This window comes from Vipera ursinii (assembly GCF_947247035.1).
Source record: "Vipera ursinii genome assembly, chromosome: 2".
Classification (NCBI taxonomy): Eukaryota; Metazoa; Chordata; class Lepidosauria; order Squamata; family Viperidae; genus Vipera; species Vipera ursinii.
Window position 1 is genome coordinate 84,854,750 of NC_139513.1, and position 24,205 is coordinate 84,878,954.

Genomic DNA, 24,205 nt, shown 5'->3' on the forward strand with positions numbered 1-24,205 from the left:
TTAAAATGGTTATGCTGTATCATGCTGTGTCATTCTTTGTCACGAATTCAGTCAAATAATGCTGCTGCTTAAAATATTATAATCTGTAAAACTAATGAAAGAGACTATAAAAGCAATAAGATTTTTCAGGCTTGGAAGTGATTTTTGAGAATATTCACTGCATTAAAGGTAGCTGAGGTAGGGGAGGCAATGTTGAGTGTTTTGCTTACTGACTAGGTCCCCTCCACCCCGTCTTCATGGGAGCATTGAAGAAAGTTTGGGACTTTGTCAGATGTAACTATTATACTGTATAGTCTATGATTTAATAAAATGCTTGCTGATTAAAGAACCTTACATAAACTTTGAATAGTCAAGTGTTTATTTAAAAATTATTCACCTTCATTTCTTTAATAAATTTTGTTTAAATATTTTATTTTGTTAAACTTTCTTTTGATCCTCTGTATATAGTATAATGACGCGGTGGCTCACTGGGTTAGGACGCTGAGCTTGTCAATCAGATCGTCGGCAGTTTGGCGGGTCGAATCCGGAGTGCCGTGTAACAGAGTGAGCGCCTGTTACTTGTCCCAGCTTCTGCCAACCTAGCAGTTCGAAAGCACATAAAAATGCAAGTAGAAAAATAGGAACCACTACGGTGGGAAGGTAACAGCGTTCCGTGAGCCTTTGGCTCTAGTCATGCCGGCCACATGACCACGGAGACGTCCTCGGACAAGCGCTGGCTCTTCGGCTTTGAAACAGAGATGAGCACCGGCCCCTAGAGTTGGAAATGACTAGCACGCATGTGTGGGGGAACCTTTACCTTTATATAGTATAATAGTGTTAATATAGTGCTGGTTATTATTCAGTTGCTCAGTCAAGTTGACTCTTTGCAACCCCATAGGTCATAGCACACCACGTCCTCCTGCCCTGTCCTCCACTGTCTCCCGGAGTTTGTCCAGATTCAAGTTCATTTTGTTGATGACGCTACCTGACCATCTTATCCTCTGCCGTCCCCTCCTCCTTTTGCCTTCAGTCTTTCCCAACTCCAGGTCTTTTCCAAAGAGCCCTCCCTTCCCGTTAATGCTGCTTAAGTACTTCATTGCATTTCACAAGTTTAAGAGCTTGTTCATATTAAGTTACAATAAATGAAAAGTATTTGTTTTTCCATTCCAAAATTAGCCGTTGTTTAGTAAAAGAAAAAAAGAGGTTGATTTGGAAAAAAATAGAGGACCTATTTTTCTGTATAAGCAAAAATAAGATGGCCTTTGTTGTAGCGAACAAAGCAGTTGTAAAACTAATTTAATATTGTATTTTAAGCTTTGAAATTGGTATTTTAACTTGAGACAGTATGAGATTGTGGGTATGCTAAGATCTTACAGAGGGGTTTTTTTGTGGGGGGGGTTGATACAGAAGAAAATTTGTTGATAAGTCCTGGAAATATTTAAACTATAAGTGGATGCTGCTATAATTACTTAACATCTGAAATGGAAAACCTTTGGTTCTACTTTTCCCAAAATAAGCGTAGATTTTTTTTGTGTGTAGTTGGATCTCAGTAAACTGATCAATATGCTCCACACAATGTTCCTTCTCTATTATTGGTCTCCTTGGTTCAATATTTAAAACTGACTAGAGCTTCCAATCAAAACATTTTCCATTCATGCTGAGTTCTTGAGACATTCATCATTTGAACTTGTATGCAGAACCTCCACTTCTTCCTGACCTGCAAAGTCACTAAACTTTCTTCTTTGGAGACTACTCTTCCCTCTTTAATTACTCTGATACTTCATCAAATTATGGATGTTTGACTCAATGCTGTTCACTACTGCTTTCTGACTTAGGCGTTTTTATTATTTTACATCACGTTTACTTAGATCAATACTGAACAGATGCACAGGATTTTTAACGATTTGTTAATCTTTGTTATAAAGATTTTGTAGGAAAAGAATATGACAAAACATTAAATGACAAAACCTATACTTGACTCGTTTTTTTAAAACCCCTGTCCTTTCATATTTTTTTAGAACAAAGAAACACAAAATTGGACTTATTTTGGAAGAACTTACATTAAAATTCCATACAATTTGTACAATATTTTGAAAACTCAAGTACAACAAAGTGTAGAATTTAATGAGAATGATACTTATTTTGATTATGGTAAATTTTGAATGTATTACAAAAGCGCATATTCTTTTTTCCAAGAGGTAATGCTTTGTTGCCTTTAAATAGTCTCAATTTTACCGGTGGAAGTGTTCAGATGCTAATCTAAAGGATTAATAAAACTGCCTTCTTGCCTCACTCGTATGTTATATCCAGGTGCGCTGCTATAAATGCTCTTGCTACGTTAATTAAAACACACTCTTCTTTCATATCATGTCTTCCTGGGAGGAAATTAAAAATGTTTTTCAACTCTTGTAAAAAGCATGATGAATTTCTTCATATATATGGAAGGGGAAGGTAGAAAAATACACAACCCTTTTTATGTGGAGGAAAGAGTATAGTTTTTCCTTTCATACTTCATTTTTTCAAGAAACAGCAGCAAGGTGATCGTTGTGCTGTCTTCAAAATCTTTGTAAGAAGATAGGCCATATATTTTCGTTTTGAGGGTGAAGGTTTGTTCTCTGAGCTTGTGGATTGGTTTCTGAATGTTTTGTTACCAGGCTAGATAACATCTTCAGCAGAATTTAGGGGATGTCGGTGTCGGTGTACTTCTGTTTATAAGGGCTCCAGGTTTCCTTTATAAAAACACTCTGTTTCTGTACATAGGCAACCAAGGATACCTTTTAAAGCAGCTTGCAAAGGATGTGGCTGCGTTAACATGTCAAAGAGAGGTGCTGTATTAATGTTAACACACTTTGCGGAGCACCTATTTGAAATACTTTGCTTGGCTTTCCTAGCATTATTAAATAACAGGTTACTAACAGTAGTTATTGTTGAGGTCAATACCTGGGTATGTTCCATTAGCAGTTCATATTATTTTGCTGTATTGTTTTGCTTGCAGAAGTTACATTAAAAGACTGTATTTTAAGTATGCTGAATAACAAAATCTTAAAAGAATGGCAAAGGCAACTCATAACCTGGTCAACTAGAATTATGTCTGAGTTTAAAGCTTTTATTAGTGATTGTAACCTGTTATTGATATGTACTACATTTCTTACTGAAAATCATTACAATATACTCAAGTCAACTGAACTGAAACCTGAATGTTTCCGTATATCATTTTCATTGCAGTGCTCATCTCTCCTCCTTAAGTATCTTGCCAGCTTCTGCAGAGTAAGTATAAATTCCCCATAGGCATAGAAAATATTCATGATTGCACTGTACTCCTCAACTTACAACTATTTGTTTAGTGACCGTTCGAAGTTACAGCGGCACTGAAAAAAGTGGCATGACCATTTTTCACACTTAACGACCGTTGCAGCATCCCCATGGTCACATGAATAAAATTTGGACGCTTGGCAGCTGGCATGTATTTATAATGGTTGCAGTGTCTTAGGAGCAAGTGATCACCTTTTGCTATTTTCTGACAAGCAAAATCCATGGGGAAGCCAGATTCACTTAACAGCCTGGTTACTACTTAACAACTACAGTGATTCACTTAACAGTTGTAGCAAGAAAGGTTGTAAAATGGCTCAACAATTGTCTTGCTTAGCAACGGAAATTTTGGGCTCAATTGTGGTTGTAAGTCAAGGACTACCTCTATTGTTACGGAACTGTTGAGCTTTGAATGAATAAATACTGGATGACATTAGTACAGATAAAAACTTGGAATTCATATTGAATGACCATTTAAAATATCTGTTAATTTTAACCCCCATTTTTCTTTTCCTAATCTTCCATATACCCACATTTCTTATTGGTCTAAAAGCACATGACTTGTTTTGACCCTAAATTTTCTTCTTTTGACATTTGTTTTTTCTGTATCTTTACTTTCTCTTTAAATGATACCTTTATATTGTACAATTCACCATTTAAACCACCAATTCTCAGACAGGTTGCTATTCTTTCTAATTGCCCTGAGTCTACCTCCATTTCTAAACTTAGTACAAGATTTCACATTGTATCATATTGAACTGTGAGCGTCAGAAAATTTCATGATATCACAGCAATATAACTAATGATTATTAATGCTTTATGGATAATGATCATTTTCATATCTGTATTGAGATAAGTATTTCAGTTAATAAAATGAGATTTCTGATATAGGGAACCAAATATAAATAAAGCAGTAAATAGGCACTAATCTACAATTAAAAGCTCCACTAAGAAATTAAAAAAAAATTGTTCTTTAGGAAAGCCTGAAACAATAGTTATATGATAGAAGTGCATCCTTAAGTGAAAACTTAATCCAGGTAGAATGCAGGAGCAATAGACATCTAGGGGTAGCAGACTATAGAGTATACACACTTGTTTCAGCTTGCTTGATCTAAGGGTCAGCTCCAGTAATTTTTTTCCTCCAATTTTTAAAATTGAACATCGATAGAAAAATATGCTGAATATGGGAATGGATGGATCTTGCACTTAATTTTTAAAATTTTCATGCTTTCAATTGGAATTGTAAATGAATTTACTTTAATCCTCAGTGTGTAAGAAATTTGTTTTGATTGTAGTGTTCTTTTCTTTCTGTAGTCTGTAACTAGCTTTTCTTTCTGTTTTTTCTGTTATTTGAATTATACAGTGGCGGCAGTCAATTTAATTAAAAACTTTGAGAAAGATTTTATTTTGTAACGTAACCACATTCTCTGAGTCTATTTGATAGTAAAAGTAAATGAATAAATTGCTTTCTTTTCAGTTGAATATCCCTCTGCTTGCTACGAACAAAGTTGAGCAACATGATTTACATATAAGAAAATAGATTATTAATACATATCATTGTTTTATTTCAAGCATCTTGGAAAGAACAATTAGAGCAGCTGTAGAACAACATCTCTTTGATCTGCAGAGCAGCATAGATCAAGATCTCAAGAATTTACAGCACCAAGTGGTATGTCAGGAAGGAGATATTGAGGAAGATGAAAAAGGATCTAACAGCCGGTAAGAATTTATTTTATATTGCTTATTTGATTACAAAAATCAATTAATATTTTAAAATAAAAATGATTTTTTTAAATAAAAAAATAAATAGTTACATGAAATTTTATTGTTTGTAGTGTTTGGGCACTATGTGATGATATTAGTATGGATAATGAATTAAGATGATGACAGCGATGAGGAGGAGGATATTTGATAGCATTTCCATTATCCTTAATATATTTCTTAAGAGAGTTCATAGTGTCCTAATAATTTATTCATGCTCTGTTGCATTTTTCTTCAAGTCAATTTCCTGTAAGACTGTGGCAGGTCATGATTTACCTGCAGGACATTCTAATTAAATAAGGATTATAATTTGTAGATTGTTGTTGCTGACAGTATATTTCGTGATGTTAGCCAACTGCAAATAAAATGCTTGCTGCTTCTTGCTGAGGTTTATCGGGTGGTGGCGGCAAGCAGCTGCAGATCCATGTCGTTGCAGGACTGCTTGCCGCCCTGCAAGGCAGGGTACAGGCCTGCCAAAAGGAGATGGGCTATTAAGAAATATGAAATATAAATAAACAAATGGGGAGTGATGTAGGGGAGAGTTGAAGTGCCCGTATGATTGTAGGTGTAGGCAAGCTGCCAAATGCCTGAATTTTTGTCATGTAGCTGTGGAAATTCTGCAATGGTGATAACTTTGGGCATGGGTCATAAGTCCATTATTTTAGAATTGCAATTTTGACAAGTTGCTGAATAAGTGATCATAAGTAGAAGACTAGCTGTAGCACAAAGATCCCTGCAGCATCTTTAGTGCCTTTAGATGTCCATTCTTTGTTTTAGTGACACTAGGGGAAATTTTATTTCCTTCCACTTCTTCTGAAGCAATTCTTCAAGTAATGTGTTTGAATAAGTAGTGTCTTCTGCTTCGTAGAGGTTGGGTGTTTCAGAATGGTTTCAGGGTGATCAAGTTGTATGAGCCAACTGCAACACACATCACTAGTTTAAACTCCTTGCTTTGGGGAATATCATTCTAGGGATTATTGCAGTATCTACAGCCTATTGCTGGATATGGTAGGAAGAGTATTAAGTTTTCCCCAAAAGTAGAATGTTATATGTATTTTTGTGCCATAACATTTATGAGCATCTTATTAAATAATAAATGGATATTAGGAATTTTATTTTTCTTTTCTTTTCTGAATGCAGTTGTACAGACTTTTATTAGCATATTCTGATTTCATTAATCCAGAATATTATCACCAAAATAGTTAATGCCTAAAGTCCTTAACCTATACCCATAACCAGATAGCTTTATGCAGGTAAAATTCATTATTTAGCATCTTGTTCCTTTTGTTAGGGATGATACTGAAAAGAATATTACTAAAGATTATGAGAATCTTGGAGACTGCTCTGAAAGAGTGAATTGCACTAAATTAGACAGTGAAATTGTACAACCTGTGTCTGAGGATAAAGAAAATTATCAGGTAAGAGTAGCATACAATATGCTTCATGCATTTTGAGTTTTGTTTCCTGTAACTGTAGTCTGAAAATATTTTAGTGCAATCTGAAATATAACAAGAAGGAATACTATTAGCATTTGTTTTGTAAATATATTGTTATCCTGCTGTAAACTAGCTAAAATAACAATAAGAGCCTTGGTGGAGCAGTGGGCTAATGCCTCCTTAAGTAACACCAGCTGCCTGCAATCAGTGCAGGTTCGCATCCCACCAGGCTCAAGGTTGACTCAGCCTTCCATCCTTCCGAGGTAGGTAAAATGAGGACCCAGATTGTTGGGGGCAATAAGCTGACTTTGTAATAATGCCGCTTGGGGTGTGTGTGAAAGCCCTAATAAGCAGGCATATACATAGAATGAAGGCTACTGCTAAGCTTGTAAGCCGCCCTGAGTCTTCGGAGAAGGGCGGGATATAAATGGAGTTAAAATAAAATAAAATAAAATAAAATAAAATATCACTTTCCATTCTTTGTTGATATAAGAGAGTCTCCAGACTATGTGTTCTTTCTTGTAAATGAAGTATTTTTTATGGTCATAGACCATCATAATTCTTCTTTGTACCTCTGGGTGGGGTATGTAAATGTAATCCAGTCTGCTAGGCAGGTCATGCAAGCCACAGGACCAGAGTTTGTCTCCTCTCTAGAAACTGAACTCGAGCTGGCAGATGCTCCATACACCTGTAAATTCAGTTTGAAAAGGCTGAATTTGGTAGTCCAAACTATAAGACCTTTGTTTTTAGACACTCATTTGGAACTCCTGTAAGCACAGTTCTGCCATTTTCATGTAACAATAGATAGGAACATTGCTTTTTCTCCATACAGAATATGAATCTTGTGCCATATTTCTGGACATTAAACATGTCCAGCAAATACTACATCTTGCTCCTAAAGCCATCCATATGCTAGCAAGCTTTACACCCTTTCAAGTTTCCTTTCCTTTTTGACACAGGAGACTGTACTCTCCATGACTTTTTCCATCATCTGTTATTTTTAATCTCTTAACTAAAGCATTCTCATAATTAATTCAAATTAAAAATTTACTTTGCCATTATTCTCCCTGCCTTCTACTCCAGCAAGAAGCCAAGTGTAATATCCATCAAGGAACACATATAAATTTGAGACATTTGTTCCTGTAAGAAGTTAGTTGGATTGAAAATAAAAGCTATTTTCAAGATAATCCAGGCAACATGATGGGTTAGCAGGGAGTTGTATCAGATCATTTCAGGACAATTTAGGATTCTACCAGAGAATCTTCTTCTTTTCTCTGCAGAGACCTATGTTAGGGCTTACTTGCCACTGGGACATTGAGTAGTTATAGCAATAGCACTTAGACTTACATACCATTTCACAGTGCTTTACAGCCCTCTCTAAGCGGTTTACAGAGTCAGCATATGGCACCCAACAATCTGGGTTCTCATTATATAGCAGCCAAAAATTACGTTATAGAGGAAAAAAGACTAATTGCTAGAAAGCTGTAATGTTATTCCCATACAATTTAGTTCCAAAGTGTTACTGTCCCACATTTTGTCAGCTCCTGCTCCCTCCCCCTCCCCACAGGAATATCAGGATATGCCCCATTTTGTGTCTGCTCACTATATCCTGTGCATACTTGTGAGTTCCAGATAATCATTGCAATTTCACTTACAGTAGTAGCATATGCTTTGGAGCTGGGAAACTTGATGACATTTCTCAGCAATACAAAGCAGCTATGTCTTTTTCTGAGAGTGAGTAGCTGCTTTCCATAACTTTGGAAAAGACATATTTATATTAAAGTGTTGCTGACAGCTGCAGTGTGTACACCTGTGTATGCTCTGAATCACTTATTTTCCTTTGAATCTGATCGAAAGCATTTCACAGCCCTACAATGTTTATTTATAAAAGGACTAAAAACGGAGGACAACAGGGAACACTTTTACCAAGGCCTAGAAATTTAAAGCAGCTAACCAGTCTGGAACTGCCTCCTCCACCTTCCAAAATGAAGGCTAAAGTTTAGATCATGTTTGAAAATATTTATAGATATGTATTTCGTTATATCTATTTATTTCAGACTTAATGGGAATACTTGCTGAGAATCTTAAGCAGTGTTATAAAAAGCAAAATAAAATTTTGTTCCTGCTAGCGTAGGTCTTTTTTTCCTGACAGAATTTATGCTTCTGCAAAACATGATTTTTGCCCTGTCCTGTGTGACATGCTATTTCAAGAGCTACATTCCCAAGAATATTGCAAAATACCTTATTTTTTTTAGAATGTAAGGTAAAGCAAAAATGAGCAAAGACACTGTTTTGAGTGGCGTGGTGGCCTAGTGATGAAGACACCCACCTCCCACTCGGAAGGTTGAGAGTTTAATTCTAGGTAGCGGCAGATGTTTCTCTCCTGGGGTGCAAAGAAAAAAAAATCTGCTGTGCATGGTGTCAGGAAAGGCATCCAGCCAGTAAATGCTCAGTTCCATCCAGTCGCCTTGACTCTACCCCGAGTTAAGGGATTAAGGGTCATAAAAAGGAGTTTTTATTGTAAAGGTCTTATAAGAGAAATTCAGAATTAAAAAAGGGAAATAATAATAGCTTATGGTTAATTTATCACTTTCTTCTAAAGGAAGGTAATAGGTTTGTAGGAAATTAATTTATGTAGTACTCCTCATTTAAATTAGCATGTTTTGCAGGGGATTTTCTATTACCATACTATCCTAGCAAAGCATAGCTGAATTATTTATCTTTATATTTATATTAGAGCCATTTGTTAACTTCTTTTACTAAAATTTACATTATGTTAGCGTTACCATTATATGAATATTATAAATATTAAAGTGATTGCATTAGGAATCCTATATGTACTCTTTCAAGGAATTTCTCTGGAAAATGCAAATATTAGTATGTATATAACTTTCAGTTGTGATATACGATAGTTTTGCCCTTCCTCCCATTTTAATGAATGTAAATAAGACCACGCTGTTATTTTAGTCACTGTTACAGAGCCATTTTAAATTTTTCAAATCAAAACAGCCAATAAATTTAATGCATATATTTATAATAACAGTAAATGGCTTCTGATACAAGCCATAGAAATAGAAAAAATATTAGGGATATGCAAAATTTATAATTTCCAGAAACAAGACATTGTGGAGAACGTTCGACTGTTTTGCTCTTCCAGTACGTTTACGTTTACGTTTTATTTAATTTATATACCGCCCTTCTCCCTGGGGACTCAGGGCGGTTCACAGGGCATATAAATAAGAATACAATACTATACAAAAGTTAAAACAAAGATTAAATCAGTGCCCAATTAAAAACAATAATACAATCTAAAATGAGAATTTAAAACCCAGCTCCCCCATCAGGCCAGACCGGCCAATTCAAACAAATGGGTCTTCAGACCACGACGGAAAGTTCGGAGGTCCGATGCCGTCCGGAGCTCCACCGGCAGTTGGTTCCACAAAGCCGGGGCACCCACAGAGAAGGCTCTCCCCCTGGGGGCCGCCAGTCGGCATTCCCTGACCGGAGGCACCCTGAGGAGGCCCTCTCTGTGGGAACGCACAGGGCGGAGGGGAGTTGAAGCCGGCAGCAGGTGGTCCCCGAGGTACCCCGGACCCATGCCATGTAGGGACTTAAAGATCATAACCAACACCTTGAACTTCACCCGGAAGACAACTGGTAACCAATGCAGCTCGCGGAGCAAAGGTGTAACATGGGAGTACCAGGAAACTCCCAAGACAACTCTCGCGGCCGCATTCTGTACCAGTTGGAGCCTCCGAGTGGTCTTCAAGGGAAGCCCCATGTAGAGAGCATTACAGTAGTCAAGGCGAGAGGTCACGAGCGCATGAGTGACCGTGCACAGGGCATCCCGGTCCAGATAGGGCCGCAACTGGCGCACCAGGCGAACCTGGGCAAAAGCCCCCCTAGTCACGGCCACTACATGATCTTCTAGGGTAAGCCGTGAATCTAGGAGGACTCCCAAGTTGCGAGCCCTATCCACGGGGGGTAAGAGCTCACCCCCCATAGAAAGAGATGGAACATTTTGAATGTCCCGGGACGCCGGAATGCACAGCCACTCAGTCTTGTCAGGGTTGAGCTGAAGTCTGTTCCTCCCCATCCAGACCCGAACCGCCTCCAGGCAACGGGACATCACAGCGAGGGCATCACTGGGGTGGTTTGGGGTCGAAAAGAAAAGTTGGGTATCATCGGCATATTGATGATACCCAACTCCAAAACCACGAATGATCTCACCCAGCGGTTTCATGTAGATGTTGAACAGGAGAGGCGAGAGAACCGACCCCTGAGGAACTCCACAAACAAGAGACCTAGGGGCCGATCTCTGCCCCCCTGCCAACACCGACTGCGAGCGTCCCAGGAGATAGGAGAACCACTGAAGAACTGTGCCTCCCACTCCCAATCCCCTGAGACGCTGCAGCAAGATACCATGGTCGATGGTATCGAAAGCCGCCGAGAGGTCTAATAGGACTAGGACAGAGGAATATCCCCTGTCCCGAGCCCTCCAGAGATCATTCACCAGAGCGACCAATGCCGTCTCCGTGCTGTACCCGGGCCTGAAACCCGATTGGTAGGGGTCCAGATAATCCGCTTCATCCAGGACCAGAGGGAGCTGATGCGCCACCACACTCTCAACAACCTTCGCAAGAAAGCGAAGGTTGGAGACTGGACGAAAGTTGTTCAATACAGCTGGGTCCAAGGCAGGCTTCTTGAGGAGAGGTCTCACCACCGCCTCCTTCAAGACGGTGGGGAAATAACCCTCACTCAAAGAAGCAGATATAACCGCCTGGAGCCAGCCTCGTGTCCTCTCCCTAGCTGCATAAACCAGCCAGGAAGGGCACGGATCCAACAAACATGTGGAGGAGCTCAGCCTCCCCATAATCCTGTCCACTTCATCAGGGGTCACAGAATCAAACTCTTCCCAGATAACATTGACAAGACCGTCCGTGTCCTGATCGCCTGACTCTGCCCAGCTGGAGTCCAAACCGGTCCGAATCCGAGCGATTTTATCCGACAGATGTTGACTAAATTCCTCGGCACGACCCTGCAAGGGATCCTCCCTCACCTCCTGATTAAGAAGTGAGCGAGTCACCCTAAACAGGGCGGCCGGGCGATTATCTGCGGACGCAATGAGGGTAGAGAAGTAATTACACTTCGCCACCCTCATCGCTGCGAGATAAGACCTAATATAGGTTCTTAACCGCAACCGGTCGGGTTCGGATCAGCTCGACCTCCAACAGCTCTCTAGGCCCCGTTTCCGACGCTTCATCTCCCGGAGCTCCGCGGAGAACCATGGAGCTCGCTGGGATCTGCGCCGGGTCAGGGGCCGCAAGGGTACAACCCGGTCAAGTGCCTCAGTGGCTACCCTTTCCCAGGTTTCCACTAAGGCATCCGCCGAGCTGTGAGCAATGGAGGCAGGTGGGGACCCCAGCGCCGCTTGGAATCTATCAGGATCCATTAAGCGTCTGGGGCGGTACCATCTAATTGGTTCCGTATCCCCACGGCGGGGGGTGGCAAAACGGAAGACCATCCGCAGGAGATGATGATCGGTCCATGACAGGGGCATAATAAATGGAGAGCCCCCACCAAGATCATCCAACCACCGTCTAGATAAAAAAATCAGGTCAAGAGTGTGGCCTCCCTCATGAGTTGGTTCAGAAATTACTTGCGTCAGGTCCATGGCCGTCATGGAAGCCATGAACTCCCGAGCTAGCTCAAATGAGCCTCCCAGGGATGGTAGATTGAAGTCTCCCAAAACAATAAGTTTGGGAAACTCAACCACCAACCCTGAGAGGATATCAAGCAGCTCGGGCAGGGCTGCCGCTGTACGACTAGGCGAAATGTACGTCAGCAGCAAACCCAACTGCGCCCCAGAACCAAATCTCACAAAGAGAGACTCACACCCGACTATCTGAGAAACGGTGGTCTCCCGCGGACATAAGGTCTCCCTAATAATAACCGCCACTCCCCCACCCCTACCTTGAGCTCTTGGCCGGTGCAGCACCCGGAAGCCTGGTGGGCAGAGGTCAACCAAAGGGACCCCACCCTCTGGGCCCAACCAGGTCTCCGTGATGCAAGCCAGGTCCGCATGCTCACCCTCAACTAAATCCCTAACGAGGGGAGCTTTGTTAACCACGGACCTGGCATTCAGATACACCAGCCGGAGCTCATGTAAGCCATGCTAACTTCCTGAAGATTCTCCCTTTTCAAAGATAGTTTGGTGGAGTTTGTTTTTGGAATTCTCCAAACTGGAAATAGTTCAGTGTGTTTTGGGGGTTATACTACCCCAAATAAACAAGTTTCATCTGGAACGTCATTTCCAGAATTCCTCACATGATTTCTGAAAAACTGCCAAATTACTCCTGGAATGGCATAATCTTTGTGTGGCCTTTGCATGTAATATTCAGAAAATAACACCGAACAAGAAAAATACCGGTAGATGGAAAGAAAAACAAGTCAAGCAACAATACACTGGGAGAAGGCACAACATTTGAAGGCCAAATATCAATATCATCCTGAAATTGCCAGATATTTCAGATGTTAATGGGGCTAAATTTTCAAATAAGCAAACAGGCCATTTGTAAACTAACTTGTACTACTTGCCAGTAGTACCTATTTCAAACTGAAAAGTTAGTTTACAAATGGCCTGTTTGTTTATTTGAAAATTTAGCCCCATTAATATCAGAAATATCTGACAGTGTTAGGATGATATTGACATTTGGCCTTCAAATGTTGTGCTGGAAACTGTATTCCAAAAGATGGTGGAATCAGAATGTACATATAATTCTTATCAATTTAAATTATTATTTCCAGTCACTTAAAGTTCTCTTTCTGTCACATTAAAAATTACATGTTTTCAGCATTTGGGTTAGGGCTTTGGAAACTGAATACTGCCTTTATTTTATATCCTAGGAATAAAATGTGCTTTACCTAAAAAGGAAAAGAGCAAATGATTTTAAAACTATCTGAAGTATGTTTAGCTGTCTTCAGATCCAAGGCGCAGAGGAGAGGCTATATTAAGAAGCGCTATTACTGCTTAGCAGTGAATTGACTATTTTTCCTCTATCAGCTGTTCATAAGGATTAGTCTGTAATCACCTTTAATGTGATTTTCTGATTGTGTTAAATGCAGATATTAAAAATAATATTTAACATCTGCCAGTTTTAACTGGGTGTCTTTACTAGTGGCATGAGTGCTTTTTTCCAGCAGCGTTCTATCCATGTTGCTGTTTTATTTAGTAACAAGGATTAATAGTATCTTTTAGAGTCCAGCAGATGGCTCATTCTGCATAAACTGAGAGAAGTCCTCAGAAGCCTTGTTAATATTTTGTTTACATCTTCAGCCCTCAAATTAATCTGGATTAGCATACTTCAGCAGGGCACTTTAAAACTTTTTCCCCGAGAAGTTAAAGTAACTAAGTAGTTTAAATAAAATTTAAATTTGTTTAGAACCATAGAATATTGTAGCTTTCTTCCTTCCTTAAAACAGAATGGCACTTACCATGCTAAGGTCTTTGTTTTCACCAATAGGCTGCAGGCGTATTGTTGAAGCCATGTGATGATGGAGGTGAAGATAAAGAATCCTTTGGAAATGAGTATGTACTCCAGTATACATGAGAACATTGGGTCTGGGGCAAGATACTTTTTATTAATGTTATCTTTATGAGGAACTGTTTTTCCAGAATTAGTTTTCTTAGTATGAGGACATCTCTATGTTGCTGGAAGAACAGATAAAATGTCTATACTCAGGGCATTTAGGACTGAATAGATTTAGTGATTGTATTAGTGACAGTATTGTAACCTTATTTTGTGTTACAGGATACAGAAAGGTTAATTTAACATAGCTTTTGTGATTTTTACCTTTAGAGTAGGAAAAAACCAGAGCCAAATAAGAAAATAGTTTCATATTGTATAAAAATCTCTCTCACCTTCAACTCAGCCAGTCTGCTTTCTTTTGTGTCAACTAATTTTTATGTTATGAAATTATTTTATAAATTTTGCTTACCATTGATTAAAATTTCACAAAAACAAGTAAACCATATTCTTTACAATTTATCAAGCCAAGTAGAGTTTTGCAATAAATCCAGGTTTAGTTTAATAAATCATGAAGAAACACATTGAACAATGTTTGCCATGATTTTTTGAATTGAGGAATCATGATTTGTTAGTTACTCTTAAATCATAATCAGAAAACATTTTAAATGCTTTTGCAAACCATTTCTTTTGTACACTGTGCTTTGCCATATCTAAATTGACAAATCATAATTACAGCTTTGTATACATAGATGTATTGCTAGCCATGATACTAGTTTGTGTGTGTATGTGTGTGTGTACATGTGCGCGCGTGTGTATTAATAATATCACTAGATTAGGGGGATAATTGTAAGTGTAAAGTTCTTTGTTCTGGTTTATCAAACAAAACCCAAGTTTACTTTGTTTTAAACTGTACTGATATGACTGAGTTGAGTCCATAAGAATTGCCATCATAAGTATTTTGAAATAATTTTTCCATGTCCTAACTTCCTTTATAGGCAAGACTTTATATTGTTTGATGATGGTAGCAAAATGACGTCACATATGATTCTGGTGAGAGCTTGTTTTTTTTCCTTTCCCTTGTATATCTAGGCACATTTTAAATATATATCCACAAATGTATTTCCACTTTTTAGCTGCATGAATATTAACTGTAATTTTTACAGGTAGGTAGTATTTATTTGACAGTCTCTTGTATGGTTCCTATTTTATATATTAATTTAACTTACTTAATTGCTCGCTTATATTTCATATTTTTTATCAATCAGGAAAACATACTGAAAACCCACAAAACAAAAATTTAAATGTATGCTGGAAGTTGCTCATCCTATAATAGTGTATTGTTTATTTACAGGATTGTGTTAGCAATATTTCTGATCAAAATATGAAAAATGAATTGGAGGAAGTGAAAAACCGAAATAACAATGCTCCTGAAGCAACATTGGGTGCCTCTTTACCACATCTTGATTTGAAGAATGTGAATGGTGGTGACAAATGGGAAGGTAAATCTTGATTTTACTGATGTTTTTCAAAAATTGGTTAATTTTGAAAATTCAAATATGTGATCAATATAAATATGTATTTATTGATATTTAATAATGTATTTAAAATGGGCATTAGATGAAGTCTATTGAAATGAATCAGTAGAAGAAAAAGTTAGATTTGGGAAGTTGAAACTTCCAAATATTGTTAGTTGAAGTTACCAGTAATTCTTAACAAATTGTTTTAATCTGCTTGAAGTCTCTGAGAGTGGGGGTTTCTACTAATATTCTTCTAAGAATATTATTTGTGTACTGCTTTTATGCTTGTTTCTCAATTTATAAACTGCAGAGATTGCTGGGGATCTTTATAACAATTGTGTGAAGGGTATTTTACTCCTGCATAGTCCTATAGCTAAGAAAAGGAGGATATGTTGACTTTGATGATGCCAACCCCATTTTCCACTGTAAAAGAATGTATTAGGGAGCTTAGCTAGAACTTCTTTGTCACTCTTTCTGTCTTTTTATCAGGGAGATAATGGGATTCTGCCCATTTTATTTTTAAAGAATTCAAGATGAGATTATTATGTTCGCCCACATCATTTTTATTGAGATAAAACACATGTAATCCATGTAGCAAACAGTGATGTAGTAACCATCGTATTTACCATGGCTATAATACGCCAGCAAATAGTTATGACTGCTTATATTGAAATAATGTATACATTTGATATAATATGCAAATTTTAAAAGAAATACTCTATTTTGGAACATTAGCATTCATATTCATCTCTGATGAAGTACCGTATATACTTGAGTATAAGCCGACTCGAGTATAAGCCGAGACCCCCAATTTCACCCCCAAAAACTGGGAAAAGTTGTTGACTCGAGTATAAGCCGATCCGCCGTTCTGCATGCCTCGGAGGCTGGATCCGCGCTCTGCAAGCCTCTGCCGCCAGCAGAGGCTCAATCCGCCATTTTGCAAGCCTGAATACACAGGAATACCCTGTGTGGCCGCGGCTCTCGGGGAAGCCCTGGCTGTCCGCTTCCTCACTCCACGCTGCCATTCGGGGCCCGCGCGTTCCCCGGGCAAATCGCGGCGCAGAGCAGGCAAGGAAACACGCCCGTTCCTCCGCGCAGACCTGCCGACGTTTGGGGAGGTTTGGGCGCCTCCCAAACCAAACGGCAGGTCTCCGTTTTGTTCTGGGACTAGTTCCCTAGCCTTTTGGAGCTTTTGGTGTTCGCCCATCAGCTGTCTACGGGGAGGCAACAAAGCTGCCTCTCTAGGCTTTGAGAAAAGGCCCCTTGCACAAAAGGCAGCTTCAGGACGAGCTTCCAAAAACCCTTTCCTTCCTTAACGCCCTCCCCACCTTCCCCCAGAAAGCCATATTTCTTTTTTTTTATTGAAAATTTTTATTGAAGTTACAATATTATCCCCTCCCCAACCCACCCCAGAACCCCTCCCCCTCCCCCATATTTCTTCAATAACAAAAACATAAAAAGCTGGTTGGGATGTACTCGCTGATTTCCCCCCCCCCTTTTTTTTAGATGCTAAAACTAAACTCTCCCTCTGCCTTCCAACCAATATCCCTTTTTAAAATCTTACCTTGGCTCCAGATGGAAGAGTAGAGGAACTAAGCTAGTAAGGAGAGAATTTTTTTCTGCAACTTTTTACTCCTGAAGTAGTAGTAGTAGTAATAGTAGTAGTAGGAATAATAATAATAAATCCCTAAAAGTTGTGCCAGAAAATGGAGGACGCTGGGTCTTTGCAAGTTTTAGCTGTCTGTCAGACTGCCTGAAAAGGGCGGCCTTCAGGCAGCCAGGCGGACAGCTAAAGCTTGCAAAGACCCAGCGTCCTCCATTTTCTGGCATAACCTTCGGAGATTACTTTAAAAAAAAAAAAACTTCAGAGGAAAAACAGCTGCAGAAACATTTTGTCTCCTTGCTGGCTTGGTTCATCTACTCTTCAGCCAGGAGGGAGTCCAAGGCCTAGAGAAGGAGAGCTTTGCAGCATCCCTATGGACAGCTGATGGGCAGACAGCTGATTAGCGGAGAAGGCTCTGAAAGTAGCCGCCATTTTAGCAAGGAATTGTTCGCAGCTGCTTCCAGGAGTCCTGGGGAGCAGGCCTAAGTGCTGCAGGGGAAGACGGGCAGGGGAGGACAGCGCAACATACCCAGGGTCTGTGGTAAGTGTGAATGACCACTGGAGTGCTGCATTTGTCATAAATTTGAAAGAGGTTATTTGTAGTTTTGGGGTGTTGGTTGTTTTGAATGGCAGCTAAATGGCCTCCCCAAACGTCAGCAGGTCTGCGCGGAGGAACAGAGACCTGGGGAGGTTTGGGGAGGCGCCCAAACCTCCCCAAACGTCGGCAGGTCTCCGTTCCTCCGCGCCCTGCCTGCCTGCTTCTTTCCGCTGCGGAAAGAAGCAGGCAGGCAGGGCGCGGAGGAACGGAGACCTGCCGACGTTTGGGGAGGTGCGCGCGCACCTCCCCAAACCTCCCCAAACTTCGGCAGGTCTCGGACGGCGGTGGCTTGGGAGAGGTGCGCGCGATCCCGGAAGCACCAAAGCCTCGGCCGCGCACAAGTCCTCGGTAAGTTTTTTTGTTGACTGGAGTATAAGCCGAAGTGGAATTTTTCAGCCCAAAAAGTGGGCTGAAAAATTCGGCTTATACTCAAGTATATACGGTAATTATAGTTATAATTTACAATATAAAACTAATGTTGTTTTATGTAATATTTAGGAATGGGTTTGATTATTCTTTTTGGGGTAGGGAATGTATTGAGCATGAAGTGCAGAAATGCATTTTTACTTCCGGGAAAAAGTCTTAAAGAAAATTTCAGAATCTGCAACAGCTGAAATTATATTAGAACAGTATATTCAATTTCAGGATTATCTTTTTTTTTACAATTCTTTTGTATGGTGCTCCTGGTAATGCAACTCTGTATGGTCAAATATATTTTTCCATACAATTAACAATCAAAAGAATGCTGATTGTTGGATATAATTGTTGGATATAAATGTAAGGATATATGGTTGCTCCCAGAAGCTCTTACATAGGGAGGCACCATTATTGTTCTGCCTTTCCAGATAGCTTGAAAAAGATAGCTTCTATACCTCATGCAATCTGTAAGTTGTCAAAAAAAGTTTTTAATATTACTGAGGTTGGTAAAATGAGGATCCAGATTGTTGGTTGTTGTTGTTGTTAGTTGCGAAGTCGTGTCCGACCCATCGCGACCCTATGGACAATGTTCCGCCAGGCCTTCCTGTCCTCGACCATCTTCTGGAGTCCATCTAGGCTCACACCTACTGCTTCAGCGACTCCATCCAGCCACCTCATTCTCTGTCGTCCCCTTCTTCTCTTGCCCTCAATCTTTCCCAGCATTTGGCTCTTCTCCAGTGAGTCCTTCCTTCTCATTAGGTGGCCAAAGTATTTGAGTTTTAGCTTCAGGATCTGGCCTTCTAAAGAGCAGTCAGAGATTGTTGGTAGCAATATGCAAATAATACTTCTACATTGTGAACTGTCCAGAGAGTGCTGTAAAAAGCTATGGGGCGATATATAAGCCATATAAATGCTATTGCTATTTTATAACTGTAGCTTAATCTCATGTGTGTCTAGATGATGCCAATTGGACAGATTTCCTCAAAATGAGAAGATAATATTTTCCCCCAGCCATTAGATTAACCATTCAAATTAATTTTTGTTGTACAGTAGAAACATAAAGAGATTCCTAGTAGGAGTAAATGTAGATTAAGAACATGTAAAACATTAATATAATCTGTTTTGTATTGTTTTTGAAAAATGAAATGTCATATTTGCTGCTTATATTTTAGTTATATCTAGTTGAACAAGTTATTCCTCTAATAATTGGTATATCCTGCTGCATTACGCCAAACTATTAAAGTATAGTTTCTCTTGAGAATGATCCTGGAATGTACCAGTAATTCTTGCTTTCTCTTGTTGATTCATGTGGTAAAGATATTGGTGAACTTTTGGATAACAACCCCTAACCTTAACCTTATAGCAACATCCAAACTGCAAGATTATGATTTCTGCTTAACTTGCGAACTGAATCAATTAATAGTATAGTGATATTAATTTCCAAATGGATGATAAGGTTTTTTCTGACGTTCCTCTGACTCTAAGGATAAAACATATGTATTTTGATCACATAATTACTTAAAATAGCTCTTTGTTTAAGCAGGAGCTTTTTGTTTTATTTGCTGCTGTACTCTGGGAGTAGGATCCAAAGAAATGCAATGCATTAATAGTTCCTTGCCTGGAGGCGGTCCAGGTCTGGATGGGGAGAAACAGGCTTCGTCTCAATCCTGCCAAGACTGAGTGGCTTTTCGTATCGGCATCTCGGGCTAACCAAACTATTACCCCCCCCCCCGTTGATAGGGCTCGCAACTTGGGCGTCCTCCTGGACTCACGGCTCAATTTTGAAGATCATATAGGAGCCGTGACCAGGGGGGCTTTTGCCCAGGTTTGCCTGGTGCTCCAGTTGTGACCCTACCTGGACCGAGATACCTTACGCACAGTCACTCATGCGCTCGTGACCTCCCGTTTAGACTACTGCAACGCTTTCTACATGGGGCTGCCCTTGAGGACCACTCGGAGGCTTCAACTGGTGCAGAATGCGGCCGCGCGAGTTGTGATGGGGGTTTCCCGATACTCCCATGTAACACCTCTACTCCGCGAGCTGCATTGGCTTCCGGTTGCCCTCCGGGTGAGATTCAAGGTGCTGGTGATGACCTATAAAGCCCTAAATGGCTTGGGTCCGGGATATTTGAGGGAACACCTGCTGCCAGCATCAAGTTCCTTGCGTCCAGTGCGCTCGCACGGAGGGTCTTCTCAGGGTGCCGCCGGTAAAAGATTGCCAGCGGATAACACCCAGGGGGAGGGCCTTTTCTGTGGGTGCGCCTGCCCTCTGGAACCAGCTGCCCGTGGAGCTCAGGACTGCCCCTGACCTGCGTTCATTCCCCCGGGACCTGAAGACTTGGCTCTTTGAGCTCTCTGGCCCAGGCTGAGAATTTTAACTGGGGTTCTATTTTCAGGGATAATTTAATCTTTTTAATAGTCTTTTAACTTTTGTATTTTGTATTGATGTGATTTTAAAATGCCCTGTAAACCGCCCTGAGTCCTTCGGGAAAGGGCGGTATATAAATCTAATAAAATAAATAAATAAAATAAATTAATTGAATGCAGCTCAAGAATATCCTCAGACTTTAGGGATTACTTCAAGGGGAGGATTAATGGCTAAGCTGAAAGTCCCTTTGTGCTCTGCAAAGCTCTTTGGATCCTGAACTAGGTTTCTTCATTCTCTCTTCTCTTTTTCGAATCAGATTGAATTTGTTTATATTAATCTTATTATTAAGATCCATTTAGATTTAGTTTAATGATTTCTAGACCTGTTATATTGTGTGTCAGAAATTTGCTTCTTTTTAAAAATGCGTATCTTGTTAATTTGGACAAATGCATATGTTGGACACATAAATAATTGGCATATGAATTTTCTCTTCATTTTGGTTTGTTCTTTTTAAACATATGTGAGCAAAATCTGTCCTGTGCATAAATTTATTTTTGTTTGAAATGTGTTTTAAACATGGAAAAGCATGTGGCTTTTGTTTGTCACCTCTGGAACATTTCTGGAAAGGCTTTTTAATTGACAAAGGCCTTAATCTTGCATGGTGTTGGGCACCTTTTAACTGCTCCATTCAGTTGAGAATTGAGTGCTTAGACCTGGCCCGGAGTCAATTGGAAGACTTTCTGTGTGGTGCTGTACTCCTACGTGTTCTTTATAGTTTGTTCTAACTGTGCTGATGTGTTCACTTCAGTATTTTTTGCCATTTTTTTTTCATTTATTAGCGCCATGCCCTATCACTTTTCCCCTCATTGATTTCAAAACAATGCATCTACAGAGAGAAGGGGAGGGTAAGTATGGTTCGCCATACATTCAGTTACTGCCTCTTTCATGGTTTATGGTTGCTTTCAAATTACCCCTTTTACCTGCTGCCTTCTGAAGAGTTATGGCTTATGATCGGTGCAGTGGTATGCATATAAACGTTCCAGGTTGACATGCTGGTACGTTCAGTTAAATGATGTTAGCCAGCAGAACTGGGACTGCCTGACAACCTGGGAAGGCCTCTGCCAGCTAGAGAAGAATGTCCTCTGCTAGTTGGACCAAGGAAGAGTGTCTATATAAAGCAGCTTTATAAGTTCACACCATGACATCATGTCTGGTTTGCCTTTTTGTAATCCAAATAACTTTTATTTTAAACAAGGAATTCCTTAAAATATATTTTGGTGTTTGGTGGGAAGCAGGTATAAGTGGGTTAATCAACATTTTACTGTGTTGTCACTGTGTTGTTTAAAATTCTCTTTCAAATATAAGATTTGCACTGGAAAAATCAGATTCAGTATTTATGTCACTCTATTTCTGTGATTGTAAATAGAGATAGACTGAGGAACTGTCTGTGTGTATGTGTTAATATTGGTACACACACACACACACACACATTATTTTCGAGGGACAGTAACAAGTTTCTTGGATTATTCTAATATTTCAGATTCCTTAGAACAGGCACAAATTATTTCACAAACATACATTTTAAACATTATATCTTTAATGTGCAATATGAAATATTTATTTACTTTCTTCACAAACAATGCTCCTTCTATAGAATTGTTCTTCAATATCAATATATGGAGGAGTCAAATTTTTTGTATTACAATGAAACATAGGGGGTTGCACTTCATTATCTAAAATCTTTATGTAAATGATGCACACTGTTGCACTTGAAGGAATTTAGTGTGCTTTCTGTTGTTTTGGACAAAAATTACCTATTCATATGGTTTAAAGCACATAATGAAAATACACATGGTACATATTTAGTGTACAACATAGTATAGTTTTATATATTAATGCATGATGCTTATCTAATGAAATACATTAAGTGGCGTACACTTATTGGAATATTGTTGTATATGTCTTAAGTGTATTGGGCTATTTTCTTTTTGTTTGCTTTGACATGTAGCTTTCCAGTGCATTTCATTATTCATTTTAGTCACATTGTGAATTTGCAATGTTTTTTGCTGCAGTCTTCTAATATTCCAGTGCCATTTGTTTTTTATTTCCTTCTAGACCCATTCCCTGCTTTTAAATCTTGGCAGGAAGATAATGAATCTGGAGAAGCTCAGCTTTCTCCACAAGCCGGAAGAATGAATCATCCTCTGGAAGAAGATAGTCATCCCATATTGGCACATCGGAGTTTGGATTTTGGGCAAAGTCAGCGTTTCCTGCATGATGCAGAAAAAATAGATTCTTCATCTAAAGCCCTTTCTTTTGTTAGGTAAGTAGTTAATGTCATTCACAGATACAGTTCATGAGAAAAAAAACTGTTAATGATTTGTATTCGGATATAGAATTTTTTATTTTTCATTTCCAAAATCATGAGTTTTGGTATCATGTAATTGTTTTTTATAAAGTAGTAAGACTTTTTTGTTTTGTTTTGTCTTTCTAAAAAAGCATCTGAGTAAAAAAAATGTAGGTTTATGAAAGAAAAATAAAAAAAAAGTTTGCTAGAAGAGAATTTGCCTTTTCCACTGAATAGTTATTATTAGCTGAAATTTGGAATAACATTCATAAATACATACATACATACATTCGTACGTACATAAATAAACAATCTTTCTTCAGTTGCAACTTGTGCTACAGTGAAAGTGTTGGTACTTTTAGGCATATTTCTCAAGAAAATTCCAAATCTGGTATATATTTTAATACTTTTGTATTCTTTGCTCTTAGGTTAACAATAAATCTGATTTTAATTATGCATACATTTTCCTGAGAGTTTTTTTAAAAATGTAAATTATAACAGCACAGGTTTAAGAAAAGGGAATTCCATGGCATAATTTGCATACATGAAAAACAAAAACGTGTGGTATTTTAATGGGGACTTCTTCAGTTTTGGCTACATATTGTTTGCATGTCACTATCTCGATAAAAATAACACATTTTTACCTTTGAGGTTTTAAAACATTTAATTAGTTATTGAATTTGTTTTGACACCCATCTCACTTCAAAGCAATAATATAAAGTATTTTATACACACACACACACACACACAGGGCTTTTTTTCTCATAGAACGCTCAGAGTTCTGGCACCTTGTTTGGATGGAACCTTGTAGGGTAGGCAAGGCAGGTTGTATGACATGTCTGAGTTACGGCACCTTTTTCTTTTACAAAAAAGCACTGTGTGTGTGTGTATATATATATATATATATATATATATATATATATATATATATATATATACGTGTGTCTGCATATATACCCATATATACATATACATACATATATATATATGTATATATGTGTATATGTATATATGTGTATATGTATATATGTGTATGTATGTGTGTGTGTATATATATGTGTGTGTGTGTGTGTGTGTGTGAAATGTTAACTATTTAGATTACCTTGCTAGGCCCCAAACATGGGGCAAATCTTTATTTCCTGTTTTCAGCCTATCTTGAAGGCCATCGAACAGGCTGTAGTCACACCGGACAGTTCATATATTTGTGTAAATTACTAACAAAGAATTAAGGGAGACTGAAATGCATTTCTAACTCATTAGTTTTAACTAGCTGGCTGACTGATGAAAACTAATGAGTTAGAAATGCATTTCAGTCTCCCTTAATTCTTTGTTAGTAATTTA

General features: G+C 38.9%; 1 protein-coding gene across 2 annotated transcripts in view; it reads left to right on the forward strand.

Annotated features, from left to right (window-relative positions):
* Nucleotides 1–24,205, forward strand: part of FAM13B (family with sequence similarity 13 member B) — a 72,410-nt gene that overhangs the window by 23,794 nt on the left and 24,411 nt on the right. The window contains exons 8-14 of one of the 2 annotated variants that reach the window (XM_083351732.1): nucleotides 3,205–3,246; nucleotides 4,861–5,007; nucleotides 6,341–6,467; nucleotides 14,009–14,073; nucleotides 15,010–15,064; nucleotides 15,366–15,513; nucleotides 22,633–22,840. In XM_083351732.1, coding sequence (XP_083207858.1) covers nucleotides 3,205–3,246; nucleotides 4,861–5,007; nucleotides 6,341–6,467; nucleotides 14,009–14,073; nucleotides 15,010–15,064; nucleotides 15,366–15,513; nucleotides 22,633–22,840 — 792 coding nt within the window. The remainder of the gene's footprint in view (nucleotides 1–3,204; nucleotides 3,247–4,860; nucleotides 5,008–6,340; nucleotides 6,468–14,008; nucleotides 14,074–15,009; nucleotides 15,065–15,365; nucleotides 15,514–22,632; nucleotides 22,841–24,205) is intronic. The other variant, XM_083351733.1, reaches the window with a different exon arrangement.